At 50.0% G+C, this 15,634-nt stretch overlaps 1 protein-coding gene across 1 annotated transcript in view; it reads left to right on the top strand.

The window, feature by feature from the left end:
• Positions 1-15,634, top strand: part of LARS2 (leucyl-tRNA synthetase 2, mitochondrial) — a 148,207-nt gene that overhangs the window by 110,978 nt on the left and 21,595 nt on the right. Inside the window, exons 15-17 of the mRNA XM_021683065.1 lie at positions 10,585-10,685; positions 13,003-13,185; positions 14,599-14,768. Of these exons, the coding sequence (XP_021538740.1) occupies positions 10,585-10,685; positions 13,003-13,185; positions 14,599-14,768 (454 nt within the window). The remainder of the gene's footprint in view (positions 1-10,584; positions 10,686-13,002; positions 13,186-14,598; positions 14,769-15,634) is intronic.

Genomic DNA, 15,634 nt, shown 5'->3' with positions numbered 1-15,634 from the left:
GGAGCCCAGCGTGGGGCTTGAACTCACAACCCTAAGATCAAGACCTGAGCTGAGATCGAGAGTCAGATCCTTCACCAACTGAGCCACCCGGGCGCCCCTTGATTGTAGGAATTTTTATTTTATTTTATTTATTTTATTTTATTTTTTTTTAAAGATTTTATTTATTTGCGAGAGAGAGAATGAGAGACAGAGAGCATGAGAGGGAGGAGGGTCAGAGGGAGAAGCAAACTCCCCGCCGAGCAGGGAGCCCGATGTGGGACTCGATCCCGGGACTCCAGGATCATGACCTGAGCCGAAGGCAGTTGCTTAACCAACTGAGCCACCCAGGCGCCCCGATTGTAGGAATTTTTAAAATATTCTGGATGCTAATCCTTTTCCAGCTATATGTATTGCAAATATTTTCCCCAGTTCTTGGTTTCTCGTATTTTTATGGTGTCTTTTGATGAACAGAAACTCTTACCACAGTAAATTTTAATAATCTTTTCCTTTAGGGCTATTGCTTTTAGTGTCTCAGTACCATTAATGGGCTAGTCCATGCGTTTCCTCATTGATCTTTAGTGCTCTCTCCATCACAGTCAGGTTTTCGTATATATGCAGGGCCTTTTTATAGGATCTTTATTCAGTCCGTTGGTCTGTTTGCTTTTTGCTGTGATAATTATTTACTGGCTTTATTTTTAGTTTTACAAGTCTTACTGTCTGGTAAGGGTAGTCCTTCCTCTTTGTTCTTTTTGTTTAGGAGTATCTTGGCTATGACTGGACCTTTGTCCTTCCATATGAATTTCAGTTTCACCCTATCACATTCCACAAATATTTCTTTTTTTAAAGATTTTATTCATTTAGGGGCGCCTGGATGGCTCAGTCAGTTAGGCATCTGCCTTCGGCTCAGGTCATGATCCCAGGGTCCCTGGACCAAGTCCTGCGTCAGCTCCTTGGGGCGTCTGCTTCTCCCTCTGACCCTCCTCTCTCTCATGCTTTCTCTCTCTCTTGCTCTCTCTCGCTCTCAAATAAATAAATAAAATCTTGGATTTTATTTGTTTGAGAAAGAGAGCGAGAGATTTTGAGTACTTAAATCTCTTTTTTGGAGGGGAGGGCATGGAATAGAATCTTACTGTCTTTTTTTTTTTTTTTTTAAGGTGTTATTTATTTGTCAGAGAGCATGAGCACAAGCAGGGGGAGCGGCAGGCAGAGGGAGAAGCAGACTCCCCTCTGAGCAGGGAGGCCAATACAGGGGTTGATCCCAGGACTCTGAGATCATGACCTGAGCCGAAGGCAGATGCTTAACCAACTGAGCCACCCAGGTGCCCCTTCCCTTCATCCCACGCTCAGACCTGCTCCCTCTCTCTGTGCATACACACATGCATTAAAGGTCTACTGTACAGAGAATGCATTTAGTTTACAAATTAAATGCTTAAAATAATTTTCTTCTCATTAGTCCCAGAGCCCTTCGTATGTAAAAATAAACTGATCTGCATCAGAAGAACAATGAACACATTAACAGCATTAATCTTCAGTCGAAATGTTTGTGCCTTGGGTTAAAGAATTTACCATTCTGCCTTTCATGTCTTCTCTGTGGAAACTTCCTTACCTCACCAGATAAAAATTACCCCTGAGGATGGGAATTGTGTCCTATTACTGTGACAGTATCGTGGACAAACATTCTCAGTGAATATTTGTTTAAATAAATTGAGTTTAACTCCTTGATATAAACATATAAAAGTTTATGGCTTTCGGGGCACCTGGCTGGCTCAGTCGGGTGGAGTGTATGACTTTTGATCTTGGGGTCATGAGTTCAAGCCCCACATTGGGCGTGGAGCCCACTTTAAAAAATAAAAGAAGTGTATGTTTTTCAAAGGAAGTGTTTTCCGTGGAGTAGAGAGAAAAGACAACATGAGAAATGTTTCCTTCTAGGTCTAGAAGCAAAGACCGTAAATGATTTCTGGCTCCAGGGTACCTTTCTCCAGCTTCTACACAGTTATTTGTAGGAGCAATGAACAAAACAATAAATGATTCATTGGCTAGCTATTTTAAAATAGAAGACAAGGGCGCCTGGGTGGCTCAGTTGGTTGAGCGACTGCCTTCGGCTCGGGTCATGATCCTGGAGTCCTGGGATCAAGTCCCACATCGGGCTCCCTGCTCAGCAGGGAGTCTGCTTCTCCCTCTGACCCTCCTCCCTCTCGTGCTCTCTCTCATTCTCTCTCTCGCAAAAAAAATAAATAAATAAAATAAAATAAAATAATAAAATAAAATAGAAGACAAGCCCTGACTACTTTTAGGACTCCTGTACAGTGGTTTTAAACTATATTTGAGGGGCGCCTGGGTGGCTCAGTCGTTAAGCGTCTGCCTTCGGCTCAGGTCATGATCCCAGAGTCCTGGAATCGAGCCCCACATTGGGCTCCCTGCTCGGCAGGGAGCCTGCTTCTCCCTCTCCCACTCTCCCTGCTCATGCGCGCATGTGTGCTCACTCTCTCTCCAATAAATAAATAAAATCTTTTAAAAAATAAAAAGTAGTAGCTCCAGCCGGGGAGCCCGAGGCCTCTGTCCCATGCTCATGTGGGTCACTACTTCACATCTGGACAGGTAACCCTTTTGGCTCTCAGGGGCCTCATGGGTCAGCAATTCAGTCGCCTCCAAGCACTGGATTCCCTCTAATTCTGGTAAATTTCATCAAGTATAAACCGCAGAGGTTTATGCGGATCTTATACTCTTCCCTGTTTTCTAAATGAGTCCTGGCCCTCTTTCACACTTGCACACTTGGGTCTGAACTTTGAGCTTTTCGTAGGTCTCTTGACCGGCTACAAGAAGCTGGTCTTGGGGGTGCGTGTGCCCCCACACGGGACAGTGTGGTGCTGTTGTGTGTCGGAAATACCAGGTTAATGATCAAGCCAGAATTAATGTCAGCAGTAAATTTGCAAAAGAAGATAATACAAATGACCAAGAAGCATGCTCTACAACGTTGCCCTCACTGGTAGTCAAAGAAATACAAACTAAACAGCAGTGAGGGGCCATTTTCCATATAGCAAAGAGGCGAGGATGAACAGCATCTCATACATTGCAGGAACAACCGTTAGGAAAAGCAGTTTGACGATACAGAGTGAGAGCCTTAAAAATATTCACACTTTCGGACACGCTAATTGTGCTTCTAGAAATCCAAGCCTAAGGAAATAATCAGAATCAAACTTAACGCACCAAACTGTTCAAGTAGCTAAAAGTTTGGATACAACCTAAATGCCCCGAAAGTCTGAGAAAGAGCAAATAAAATCTAGCCCATCTATATGAAGGACTCTTACACGACTCTTTAAAATTACATTATATGGACTGTTTAATAACATGAGGAAATGCATCTGAAGTGCTTGGAATTGAAAAAAAAAAGCAAGATATAAAATCATAGATGCAGTTGGGTTATACGTCTGCCTTTAAATGTACTTGTCCATATACATGCGTAACACAAAGCAAGAGAAAAGGCTAGAAAAAATTACGCCAACATGTTCACACTAGTTTGCTCTGGATGATAAACTTATCAGTGATTTTTTTTTTTTAAAGATTTTATTTATTTATTTGAGAGAGAGACAGAGAGAGAGAGCATGAGAGGGGGGAGGGTCGGGAGGGTCAGAGGGAGAAGCAGACTCCCTGCCGAGCAGGGAGCCCGATGCGGGACTCGATCCAGGGACTCCAGGATCATGACCTGAGCCGAAGGCAGTCGTCCAACCAACTGAGCCACCCAGGTGCCCCTTATCAGTGATTTTATTATTCTTCTCATGCACTCCTGATATTCCCAGATTTTTTTACAATGATTTTGCAACTTTATAATAGAAAAAACCCAGTCCTCTACAAAGGGTGTTCGGAAGCAGGGAAATACACGAAGCCTCCCAGTTTGATTCTGGGCGAGGGGAAGGCAGCGGCTTATGGCTGGACGTCAGCCCTAGGTCGCCAGCCCTGGGCTGGTAGCTGCAGGGGATGCTCTGCAGTGAGGGATGGATTCATCTCCACGGAACTGCGGATCAGGAAGCCTTTTCTCTCCCTTTGCAAGAGACAGCAGTGAACATGAGCATCTTGTCAGCTTTATGTTGTTGCTCTTCATACAGACACTGCATTCCCTGAGCTGACATTCTCCCCGTGGTTCACTGTCGACAAGAGCAATGGCGCCCTGCTGACCGTGGAGGGCTCCACGGGCTCCTGTCCTGTTTCTCTAATCCTATCAGAGCTTCAAGGGGAGGGGGGCGGGGGCAGGAAGAGAAGAGACGCTTTACTTGGTTCTCACCGTATTAATCGGGGCTCCTCCCATGCTGCTGGCTGGCTGCTAAGAAATAGAAACGGTGGTATTTTACGAATGAGCCATGGCTTAATACTTAGAAACTGGCTGATGATGTGAGCCTGATGTGCCCCCCACCCCCCGCCCCGGGCACAGGGCGAGGCAGAAGAGGAAGTTCGCAAACTTAGTCTTGAAAAGTCCACGTTAGAGACTGTTTTCAGAAATCCAGGGCTATCTGTACTCTTCTTTCCAGACCTACATGGGAGCCTCCTGACCAGGTCAGGACCATGGGCAGCAGGCTATCTAGGAGCTCGGGAGTAGGTAAAAAGTCATCTGCAGTGACCAGTTATCGCTCTGATGAATCTGAGTTTCTTTTAGCCACATTACTTGTATGCAGTGATGTTTCACCAGGGCGCTTAAAATAGCCTTTCATTCTATGTTCTGAAATTCCTTCTTTATCCTAATAGTTACTGACCCTGCTCGCCCTGCCCTTCCTCCTGCCCTCCCTCCCTCCCTCTCTTCTTTTCTTCTGTCCTTGGTGGGACAGAGGTGGCTTTCAGAGACTGGCGGGTACGGATGGTTGTAATTTCCGACTCAGGGCGTGCAAACTGTCAAGGAAGTACTGAAGAGGGCATTGTTTCCCATCCTTCTGCCGCCAGGTGAAAGCAGACACACCTGCCCCTTGGGGTGGTATTAGCAGGAGAGCTGAGCCAGAGCCAAGAGCACAGGGAAACCAGCTAGGCCCCTCCAGGGGGAGGCCCGGCGTAATGCCCCCCATCTGTGATGCTTCCAGGCAGAAGGGGTTTGGTGGTGGTTTCAGATTTTTTCACTTCCTTCTAGAACCCTCTGCTAACATGGTCCCTATGATGAATGCATCACTCAGTTGCTTGTATAAGTTGGTTCCCGGTGCCATTTGTCGAGTGGATGAATGGACAAATAGGGAATATGTTACACTGGTTGTGAATCTTAGTAATGAGCTTGGCAGTGGTGTGATCTCTGCTCCAGCAGGACTGGGTTCCAGGTCCCCTTGGCCCTCATTCCCCTGCACCTTGCACCTCCAGGCCACACTAGTGCCTCCTCCCTGTGGTGTGGATGGTTATTTCTGAGCATGTCTCGGGCCACCCATTCTACCATAAGTGTTCTAATGGCAGAGCGCTCAGTACCCAATTGCTGCTCACATGGGTGTGGAATGGATTAACAAGTGTGACTCCTCATGCCGAGCTAAACTACTTGTGGGTGCATGTGACCAGCTTCAGCCTTGAGAATGAAAACTGGATTCCCAGAGTCCTATGGATCATTCCCTGGAGCACTGCAAGAGTAGGGGATGGGGGGGCCACTGGGGGATAAGCGGTACTCGGGCTTGGACGCGCCCCTCCCACACTGAAATCCAGTGTGAACCCCCTTGGGGCCTTCTCCCACGCTCGTGCCCTTGCTCCTTCCTGCAAGCTTCCTGCGAGCTTGAGTGGACGGAGTCTGAAATCACAGTGCACCTCTCCGTGCAAGAAGGTCACGGCCCCAACCAGAAGCCATGACATCCAGGCCTGCCTTTCATCCGTCTTTCTTCTTCATCACTCGTCTCCCTGCACATTGTCCCCACCTCTGCTGCTGCAGGTTTATTTCTTCCCTCGTGGACACAAAGTTGATTTAGGTCAAACCACTGAACGAATATTGAGCATCTGCTGTGAACTAGGCACTGAGAAGAGGCTCACAAGAGGAAGACAGGAAGGCGACTCACCTGAACACACAATACAGTTTTACAATCGAGTATCTGTCGAGGGCAGGGACCGATACCACAGTGGACACACCAACAAGGAGCAGTTCTGGGGGCAGCCTCCAGTGTGCACAGGCCCCTGGGATCCCTCGCTTGGAAAGGGTTAGAAGTGGTTTTGAACCAGGCAGAACTAATCGATGGCCTCAGCAGCCGGGCTAGCGGTGCCCATGGTGGGGAGGTAGGGCCTTTGGGAGGCTGGTCACACTCGGGTCATCAGTAGGGCTGCTTATGTTGTGAAAATTCAAGGGGCGCCTGGGTGGCTCAGTCGTTAAGCGTCTGCCTTCGGCTCAGGTCATGATCCCGGGGTACTGGGATCGAGCCCCGCATCCTGCTCCGCAGGAAGCCTGCTTCTCCCTCTGCCTCTCTGTCTCTGTCTCTTATGAATAAATAAATAAAATCTTTATTAAAAAAAAAAAAAGAAAATTCATCAAGTGTTACCCCTAGGATTCGTAGGCTTTTCAATATGTGTGATGCACTTCATTTCACAGTTTACTTAAAAAAAAAAGAAGAGGGAGAATTGTAGGCGATCAGGCCTGAGGTTAGTGGCAGACGCGGTTAGGTGCAGCGCTGCCCATTCCCAGAAGGTGGCAGCATCGAGCCACTTGAACTGCAGGACCCCAGCAGGATTCCTGGTTTCTAAGGGATCTCCCCACCCTCCCACCCCCGCCCTGTCCTGTCTGGGGGTTGAAAGCTACGGATTTTCATCAGATGACTCATCTTTATCTTTGGGATCCAGATTATTCCCTCCTTCCTTCCATCCCGGTTTTTTATTTCTCCTAAGAGTGGCCAAAGCTATGTACTTAGAGTGAGAAAGGAAAGGACAAATCTCGTCAACGATAAAAGTTCATCCCACTGGCATCGAGCATAGCAGGGAGAAGGTGGTAGTCTGGTTTTTTGTCTTTTTTTTTTCCCCCTGTCAGGCTGCGGCACATAAAACTATCTGAGGAAGATTCCAATCTAAAAGATGAACTTGTGCACACACAGATCAGCCCGTCGAGCCCACTGATGCTTAGCTGGGTTTGGGGGGCAGCCCTTCCTTGTAGAATACCGGCTCAAATTTGCTTGGTGCTTTTGAATGCATTCGTGTCCAGTCTCTTCCTTTAGCTGCCCAATAAAAAGTAGCCATATGATTTTCTTATTTTATTTTAAAACTGTTGCCGTATACATACTGTAGTATATGTATTGGGGTTGAAATCCAAGTGCCGCCTGACATTGGTTGGAAGGGAAAGATGGCTTCAGGAGCCAGCAACAGCAACCACCTAGCGTCCTCCTCCTTCCGTCCTGCTGTCCATGCATTTATGCATATTTATGCATTCATTCATCCCTCCGCGTTTTGGACATGTTTTTGAGCCTGTCCTCTATCTGTCGTGCACAGCGCTAAGTGCTGGGGACAGAGGGAGGAATAAGAGACTAGTCCTTGCGGTGATGGGTGCAGGGCGTCACGGCGGCGGTGTGTGCCGGACATTGCAGGACCCAAGGGAGGGCATGGAGGTGTGTGCCGGGGACAGAGGTGGCCACCCAGAAAAGGGAATGCCTGATTCAGTGGTGAAGGGGGAGTCCGGGTTTCCTGGGGAACATGGTACGTGCTGGCAACAACCAAGTGCGCGTGTGACCTCCGTGAGGAGCGAGTGTGTTTAAGTGTCAAGAGACCGCAGGAAGGTCAACAGGGGCTGATGGTGGAGAAAGTCACACGCTCAGTGGGTGTGGGTACAGTTCTCTGAGCTTCCTGAGGAAGATGCAAACCTGGGTCCTTGGGCATCGAAACCCCAACCTGCTGTGGATAAAGCCCGTGTGGCCTGAGGACACACATTCCTCATGGTGTGGGTGTTCCTAAAGAGGGGGACCACGGACACCATGGCTCCCCCTTCAAGGCGCTACCATATTCAAATGCCTCATAAGATCCAAGTGCATTTGACTGTCAGACAACCTTTCATGATTTTCGATGTAAAGACTCAAATTTTCTAGGAATCTTGCAGGCACACGAACTGTGGCACCAAAGGATGTCAGTCTGCCAAACGTGGCTTTGGCGGTGGAATGTCATGGGGGAGGTGGGAGGAAGGCAGCTTTATGACTCAAGAGAGTTTATTATTAGGATGGATTTTAGAGCCTGAACAGGGCATTGGTGACCTCGATGCACACGCACGTGTGGAATTTCTTCCAAATTAACATGGTAGCCTGGCGGATGGCCCCTATGATGTTGAAGAATAACATTGAATAATGTGGACAAGGTCTCAAAAATGTGTGTTACATTTCTCCTTGAATGTTAAATATATTGGGTCTTTTCCACCTTGGGAAATACCTCACCACCACCAAACTCATGTATGCACGCATGTATATACACACGGACTCGTTAGGATTTTAAAATACGAAGGCTAGGAATCCCTTCTTTGTAGCTGACCCTCATCTCTTTCCCAGTCACTCTCTTTGCTCCACACCACCCCCTGGATCCACTAGAAAGTTTCCCCAAACTGCATCTGTCCACACAGCCGTTTGACGAGGGCCACACATCACGGTTCACCTACATCAGATGGCCTCGCGCAAGAAACGAGGGTCCTGGGCGCCTGGGTGGCTCAGTTGGCTAAGCGACTGCCTTCGGCTCAGGTCATGATCCTGGAGTCCCTGGATCGGGTCCTGCATCGGGCTCCCTGCTCAGCGGGGAGCCTGCTTCTCCCTCTAACCCTCTCCCCTCTCATGTGCTCTCTCTCATTCTCTCTCTCTCAAATAAATAAATAAAATCTTAAAAAAAAAAAAAAAAGGGTGCCTGGGTGGCTCAGTCGGTTAAGCGACTGCCTTCGGCTCAGGTCATGATCCTGGAGTCCCGGGATCGAGTCCCGCATCGGGCTCCTTGCTCGGCAGGGAGTCTGCTTCTCCCTCTGACTCTCCCCCCTCTCATGTGCTTGCTCTCTCTCATTCTCGCTCTCTCAAATAAATAAATAAATCTTTAAAAAAAAAAAAAAACGAGGGTCCTATCAAACAAAGCCAGCGCCTCCCTCCATGAGGACGGCGACAAGAGCCACATTGCGTGAGTGAACTTGAAGCAGCAGGGGGTTTGCCTCATGCTGCCGGAGACGCTCGTGGACGTGGCTCCCACCGCACGTCCCTGCGTGCTGTCATTACGCATACGGAACACACACTCGTGATCAGCGCACGTCTCCACGAATCATTCCTGGAGTCTGGAATAGTGCTTGCTCATGTGCTTCACAACTGAATCAGGTGGATTCTTCGGAATATACCATTTCGCATCAGAAATAAAGTCCTTTCAGCATAGGGGTCAACCTCTACCTGTCCCCTTCAGAGAAAACGTTTATATTTCACTATTCATCCAGTCAAAGTGACTAAAACCAGGCACTGTAACCAAATTACAATCCATCCGTACTGTAGGCCAACCCAACATGGTGTAGGTGTTCCTAAAGAGGGGGACCACGGACACCATGGCTCCCCCTTCAAGGCGCTACCATATTCAAATGCCTCATAAGATCCAAGTGCATTTGACTGTCAGACAACGGTTTAAAGCTGAGACTGTCGTGGAAAAATCCTTCCTATGGTTAAATGAAATACCACGAAGTAGTGTGTGCATTATGATCTATTTAAATCCAAGAAAATTATACAAAACTATATATATACACATATGTATGGAAAAGGCATTCAGAACAGTCTCCAGACTTTTCCAGGTGTAGTCACCATACAATTAATAACAACTGTCTCCTCAGGGTGGGTAATGAATTTGAACAGAGGGTAATGAATTTGAATGGAAAGGCCAGATGCACGATTAATTTGTGTGACTTACACATTTTTTTTTTAAGATTTTATTTATTTATTTGACAGAGAGGCACAACGAGAGAGGGAACACAAGCACGGGGAGTGGGGGAGGGAGAAGCAGGCTTCCCGCCGAGCAGGGAGCCCGATGTGGGGCTCGATCCCAGGACCCTGAGATCATGACCTGAGCCGAAGGCAGACTGAGCCACACAGGCGCCCCAACTTACACATTTTTTTAAAGAATGTGAGTAAGCACTGTCTGCAAGGTTGAGGGAAAAGCAGCCTGCTTGAACAGAGCCCCAACTTCAACCTCTCTGCATGCTCTTGAGCCCTTCCTGATGCTGGACTCAGCACGTAGCTGACATATTTATGGTTCTTCAAAATTTACGAGTATTTTCAGGCATTCATTTACTCGAATCTTCCCAACAGCCCTTGGACAGATTTTTATTGCCTCTACTTGACAGATAAGCCAACAGCTGCTAAGAACAGGTAAGGGACTTGCCTTGGCTCCTAGAATTCACGGAGTAGGAGACAGATTCAAATCCAGGCCTTCCAAATCTGAAGCTAGCGCTCTTGCCACTTCGCCAAGTGGAAAGCAGTTAATACCTGCTGGTATGAATTAACGTTCTTATCACTGCTTTATAAGGAGCGCTTTGTTCCAGTTGGGTTTCCAAGTGGCATTGGCCAGCCCACCTGCTTTCGTGAAGGGCAGCTGTCTCTGTCCATCAGCTGAGAAGGTTTGTATTGCTGTCTTCTGGATGCTTCAAATCCCCACCCATCGATTTCTTTTCCTGTTACCTTTCCTCAGAGAGCCTTTCCATAAGCTGCTGGCCCAAGGCCTTATCAAGGGGCAGACATTCCGCCGACCATCAGGACAGTATCTCCAGAGAGAGGAAGTAGATCTCACAGGTAAGAAAAATGCCCATCTGGACCCATCCAGGTACATCAGGCCAAAGCAAGTGTTTGCCCGGGGCCTCGGCTGGGTAGAAAATCCAGGGTCTCCAGGCCTCTGCCTGCTGTGGGCCGGTGTCCTCTGAAGGCTGGAGCCAGGATGGCTGCCCGCCCATCGGCCCCAGCCCCATCCAGCGTCCATTTGCTTCTGGCGGGGTTTTCGTTTGTATGTAACCCAAAGTCAGCTGGGGCATCACCTCATGTCCTCGCTCATGTTTGACATGGCGTCTCAGGAACAGAGCCCCGAGACCCAAGAGGCACTCTTCTAAGGCTGGGGTATCCCAGCACTTCTCCCTAGGTGGTCTCAAGGCGCATGTCAGCCCCTCGGGGCCACCCCGATACTGAACCCCTTCAGCACCCTGGAGCAGCCCTGTCTGGCACTCCCCTGACTTCCCTTGCACTTTTGCTCAGGGGTAGTTCCTCGCAGCAGATCTTGAGGTGGCACCGTGACGATGTCATGTGCACCCAGCCTACCAGTGAAATCAGTAGAAAATGGGAGTGGGGGGTACATAGGGGCACCATTCAGCTTAGAAAACCCAGGGCACAACAGAGGCGATCATGTAAACCCAACAACCCCCTAATGGTAGGCAGCGTCCCAAACCAAACACTAGAGAAAAGATTTAGGTGGAAGCCATCAATGGAATTACCTAATTAATGCAGTAATATATCAGGGTTTGGAATGGTCCGAGGGAGAAAAAGAAGCTGGAAGAGCAGAAATTGTTTCGCCAACACGGGCCAGAGGGGAAAGGAGCCAAATCCAAAGCGCACGTACATTTCAGTTGGTAGTGAAGTGCTGTCTGTGTTAAGGGCAGGGCTGCCATGTACAGTTGTGCAGCGTGTGCACTGCCCAAAGGCACCCAGCCAAGGGGGTGAGCAGGGCCTGAAATCCAGCCTCTTGCCACACCATACACTCAGGGCCACATTTGCCAAGAGAGGGCACCTTTTTCCTACTTCTCAACTGCTCTGCCCTGATAGTTGGCTTTTTCCTAATTTGCACAACGGTGCTGGAAAGAGTAGCTACAGCCCGGAGGAGGTGTGCAGGGTAAACGGACAGCCCGGATAAAGCAACTTCAGTCTCCCTTGGCTCCGATGTCATGGGGCCAGACAGTGTTGTGAACATCTTTTCCCTTCCCACGCAGACTTGCCCGCTGGGAGAGAAGCAAGGGCAGGCTTCCATCTCCTTAATGGGTGCGCTTCTGCTAAAGTATGGAATTAGTTCTTAGGTACATACATCAGTCCCTTGGGAGTTTGGTTGCCATTGGAGTCTGGGACTATCTAGCTGGAAGGAACAGAAATGCACCCAAAGGCAGGTGGAGCACAGGATATAGAGATGTCACCCCAAGCAAGCTGCCGGCACTCCAGCCAGGCCTCACAGCATGCCCGCAACCACGGGTGCCACACAGATGCCAGTCCTAGGACTTTCTCCTCTCTCCTTCGATGGCCCCTGGTTCCTCTTCCTCCTTTCCTCTGTTTTTCTGCCCTGTTCTCCTTCCTCCGCCAGGCTTGGCTTCTGCCCTGCCCCAACTCCAGGGCACAAGGTGACCTTGGGGAGCCACGATGCCATGTCTGGCCCCATCTCCTTAGGACTTTACGGTTCCAGTGCCCGGCAACATTGAAACAAGAGCTTCTGTCTCTCAGTTCCGGGTCCTGAGAAAGACCTTGGCCTTGCCAGATGTCCTTCCTTGTCCCAGCCCCTGGAGCTTGGCCACAAGGTCACCTCATCCCACCCTAGCCATAGAAGGCCTTCTCTGTCAGCACCCTCGGGACCGGTGGTGTGCGGGGTGGGGAGGAGCCACTTCCAAAGAACAGGGCACATGGCATTCCATGTGAGCCCAGTGAGCTAGTTCCACGGAGCCTGCTCGCGAGAGACCCTGACTGGTCAGCTGCCGGCTCCCAGAGGAGACCGTGCATCCATAAAGAAAACAGCAAAACAGGCAAAGCTTTGCTGCCGTTTTTTACTTTCTCTTTTGTATAAACGTAGTTTGCTTTTATAGAGCAGGAAGTTGCTTTGTCTCGTTTTGGGGTGAAGAAGCAGGTACGGGCCATCACAACCGTGCTGTGCTCCCGAAGGGAAGGTTTGGGGTGGGAGGTGGGCCTCACTCGTTTCAAAACGAAAACACTTCCTGTGATACACGGTAGAGAGAGAGAAAGGGGTGTGTTGAGCGAGTTTGTGGGATCCTTCACATGGACACTTCGAATTCCTCTTATTGAATGTGCTTGTGTAGAACCGCCTAGAGCCACACCTTCCGTCCCCGTGTGTTTTTCCGGCGTGCAGGTGCTGTTCCTGTTCATGCAGAAACGAAGGAGAGGTTGGAGGTGACGTGGGAGAAGATGAGCAAGTCCAAACACAACGGGGTGGACCCTGAGGAGGTCATCGAGCAGTACGGCATCGACACCATCCGGCTCTACATCCTTTTCGCCGCCCCTCCTGAGAAGGACATCTTGTGGGATGTGAAGAGTAAGGCCCCTTCCTCTCCCCCGCCTCCTTTGTGATCTGCCCCGGACACCGGAGGAGTTCAGGGAAAGGAAATGTCCGGGCTGAAGACAGTAGTAAGGTTTCTAGGAATCAGTTCCATGAAGCGAGTAGCGTGGTTTGTCCGACATCCTGTGCCATTCTTAGCCTGGGGTTCCCAGATGGAATGAACCTCAGAATGTCGGGGGGGCTGCTGGCCATTGTGGATTCCCAGTCCTCACCCCAGACCTCCTGACACAGCATCCGGGGGGCCCCAGGAACCTGCCTTTGGCAAGTCTGTGGTGTTGCTGATGCAGGTTTTACATCATTCCGCTGGAGAACATTCCCCGGGAGCCAGATTGGCTTCCATGCCACTCTGGGGCCCCTCTGTGGTCCACGGAGGCCAGTCCCCTCTTGATCTACCCTGAAAGGTTTGTTCTAGGGCAGGGTCATCACCCCTTCCCAGCCCAGAAAACCCCGCCCTGGGGCCTGCTCCTGATGTTCCCTGTGACCCCCTCCCTCACCCACAGCAGCCTCCAGAGCGCCCCCCTCAGGGGAGATTTGTCTCTGCAGGGTTGGTTAGATCTGAAAAGGCGTGAGTAAAATCTTGTTGGGTATCTGGATGTCCTAGAATACACGGTCCAGTGGTCATTCAGTTTTCCTTCCGCCGTCTGCCCCAAGGGTTACTGTGGCAGAAGCCCCCAGATCACGGTTTTTAAGATTTTATTTATTTAGGGCGCCTGGGTGGCTCAGATGGTTGAGCGTCTGCCTTCGGCTCAGGTCATGATCTCAGGGTCCTGGGATCGAGTCCCGCATCGGGCTCCCTGCTCCTTGGGAGCCTGCTTCTCCCTCTGCCTCCCTCTCTCTCTCTCTCTCTGTCTCTCATGAATAAATAAATAAAATCTTAAAAAAAAAAAAAAAAAAAAAAAAAAGATTTTATTTATTTATTTATTTGACCAGATGCCTGGATCACGGTTATGCCGCATGCCCTTGCCCGTGATAAGTGTGGCACAGGGGCCAGTCCCAAAACGGGCTGCGTTGGAATCACTGGGGACGTACAGAGGGCGCACGTGTGGGCACAGGCGTCTTTGGGGACACCTCTGCGGCAGCAGGCGTTCTTACTCAAGGCAGCTGGGCACGGGGCCCATCGTGGCCCAGGCTTCTGAGCTTGTTGGTGGGCGGCACTCTGAGGAGCCCTGCGGTCCAGTGCGCCGGATACCCGGGGCTCTGGGGTGTGACGGAGTCTGTGCTGCTCTGAGCTCCCGGAAGCTGGAGGCCAGGGTGGCCCCCGTCACTCCCATCGGGGCACAATGAAGCATGTCTTCAACGCACCCGTGCCTCTCTGGGCTTGGGGAGAACCACATCAGTCATTCACGTGTCTGTCTTTCTCGCTCTCTCGTGTCCCAACGTGAAACTCAGCCGATGCCCTTCCCGGGGTGCTGAGGTGGCAACAGCGTCTGTGGGCCTTGGTGACCCGCTTCATCGAGGCCAGGGCTCCCGGGACGGCTCCCCGGCCCCAGCTGCTGAGTGACGAGGAGAGAGCCGAGAGCAAGAAGCTCTGGGAGTACAAGAACTCGGTCATCTCTGAGGTCAGGAGCTTTCCGGGGGTGCTGGTTAATTCTGTGACTGAGCACGCATGGTCCGGGTGGACCACCCTGCCTTGGGGCGGGCCGCTGTTGGCCTTCCTCCTTCCTCACTCTGGCATCCCCCCGGCCTTGAAGGGTTCCCTCACCGTGTCGAGTAGCTCACCAAGCTGGAGCAGCCGGCCACGTGCTCTCATGGAAAGACATGCTCTCAGCAAAGGGCTTCCTCCAACGGTATCCACCACGTGTCCATCCCAGATCTCGGGAGGCCGCCCCCTTCCCACAGGCTCCACGCTTCACGCTCGGGCAGAGAACCAAATGCAGGGTCACGCTGCTGACACACTGCATACGGGATGAACAGAAACAGAAGTGTAGCACTGGAAGGGGCATGAAGAGGCTGCTCTTTGGCCTCCTCATTTTACAGATGGGGACAGAGATGAGGCCCAGAGCCGAGAATCCAAGTTCCTGGGTGCTCCGCATAGTGAGGCCTTCCGCACCCAGTTACGTTGTTACACAGTATCTGTGTGAATTATTGTGGGTTAATTTTTGCAAATAAATGATGTGTTCGTGTTACCCTCTTAGAGAATGTTTTATTGTCTAAAATCATTTTTTTTTCTTTTTTAAAGATTTTATTTTTAAGTAATCTCCACACCCAACGTGGGGCTCGAACTCATGCCCCCGAGATTAAAAGTCGCATGCTCCACTGACTGAGGCAGGCACCCCTGACTCATTTTAAAAGATTCTTCACTGATAACAAATCCCTATAAATTTCTTCTTTAGAAGTCCGATACCATGCCACGACCTTTGCCTTTTTAAGCACTTTGTGAAGAAAATGTCATATGTTTTTGAAAGAAGGCATTTAGGGGATCCGG

This window comes from Neomonachus schauinslandi, chromosome 1 (assembly GCF_002201575.2).
Source record: "Neomonachus schauinslandi chromosome 1, ASM220157v2, whole genome shotgun sequence".
NCBI lineage: Eukaryota > Metazoa > Chordata > Mammalia > Carnivora > Phocidae > Neomonachus > Neomonachus schauinslandi.
This window is presented reverse-complemented; position numbering and strand designations above follow the sequence as displayed.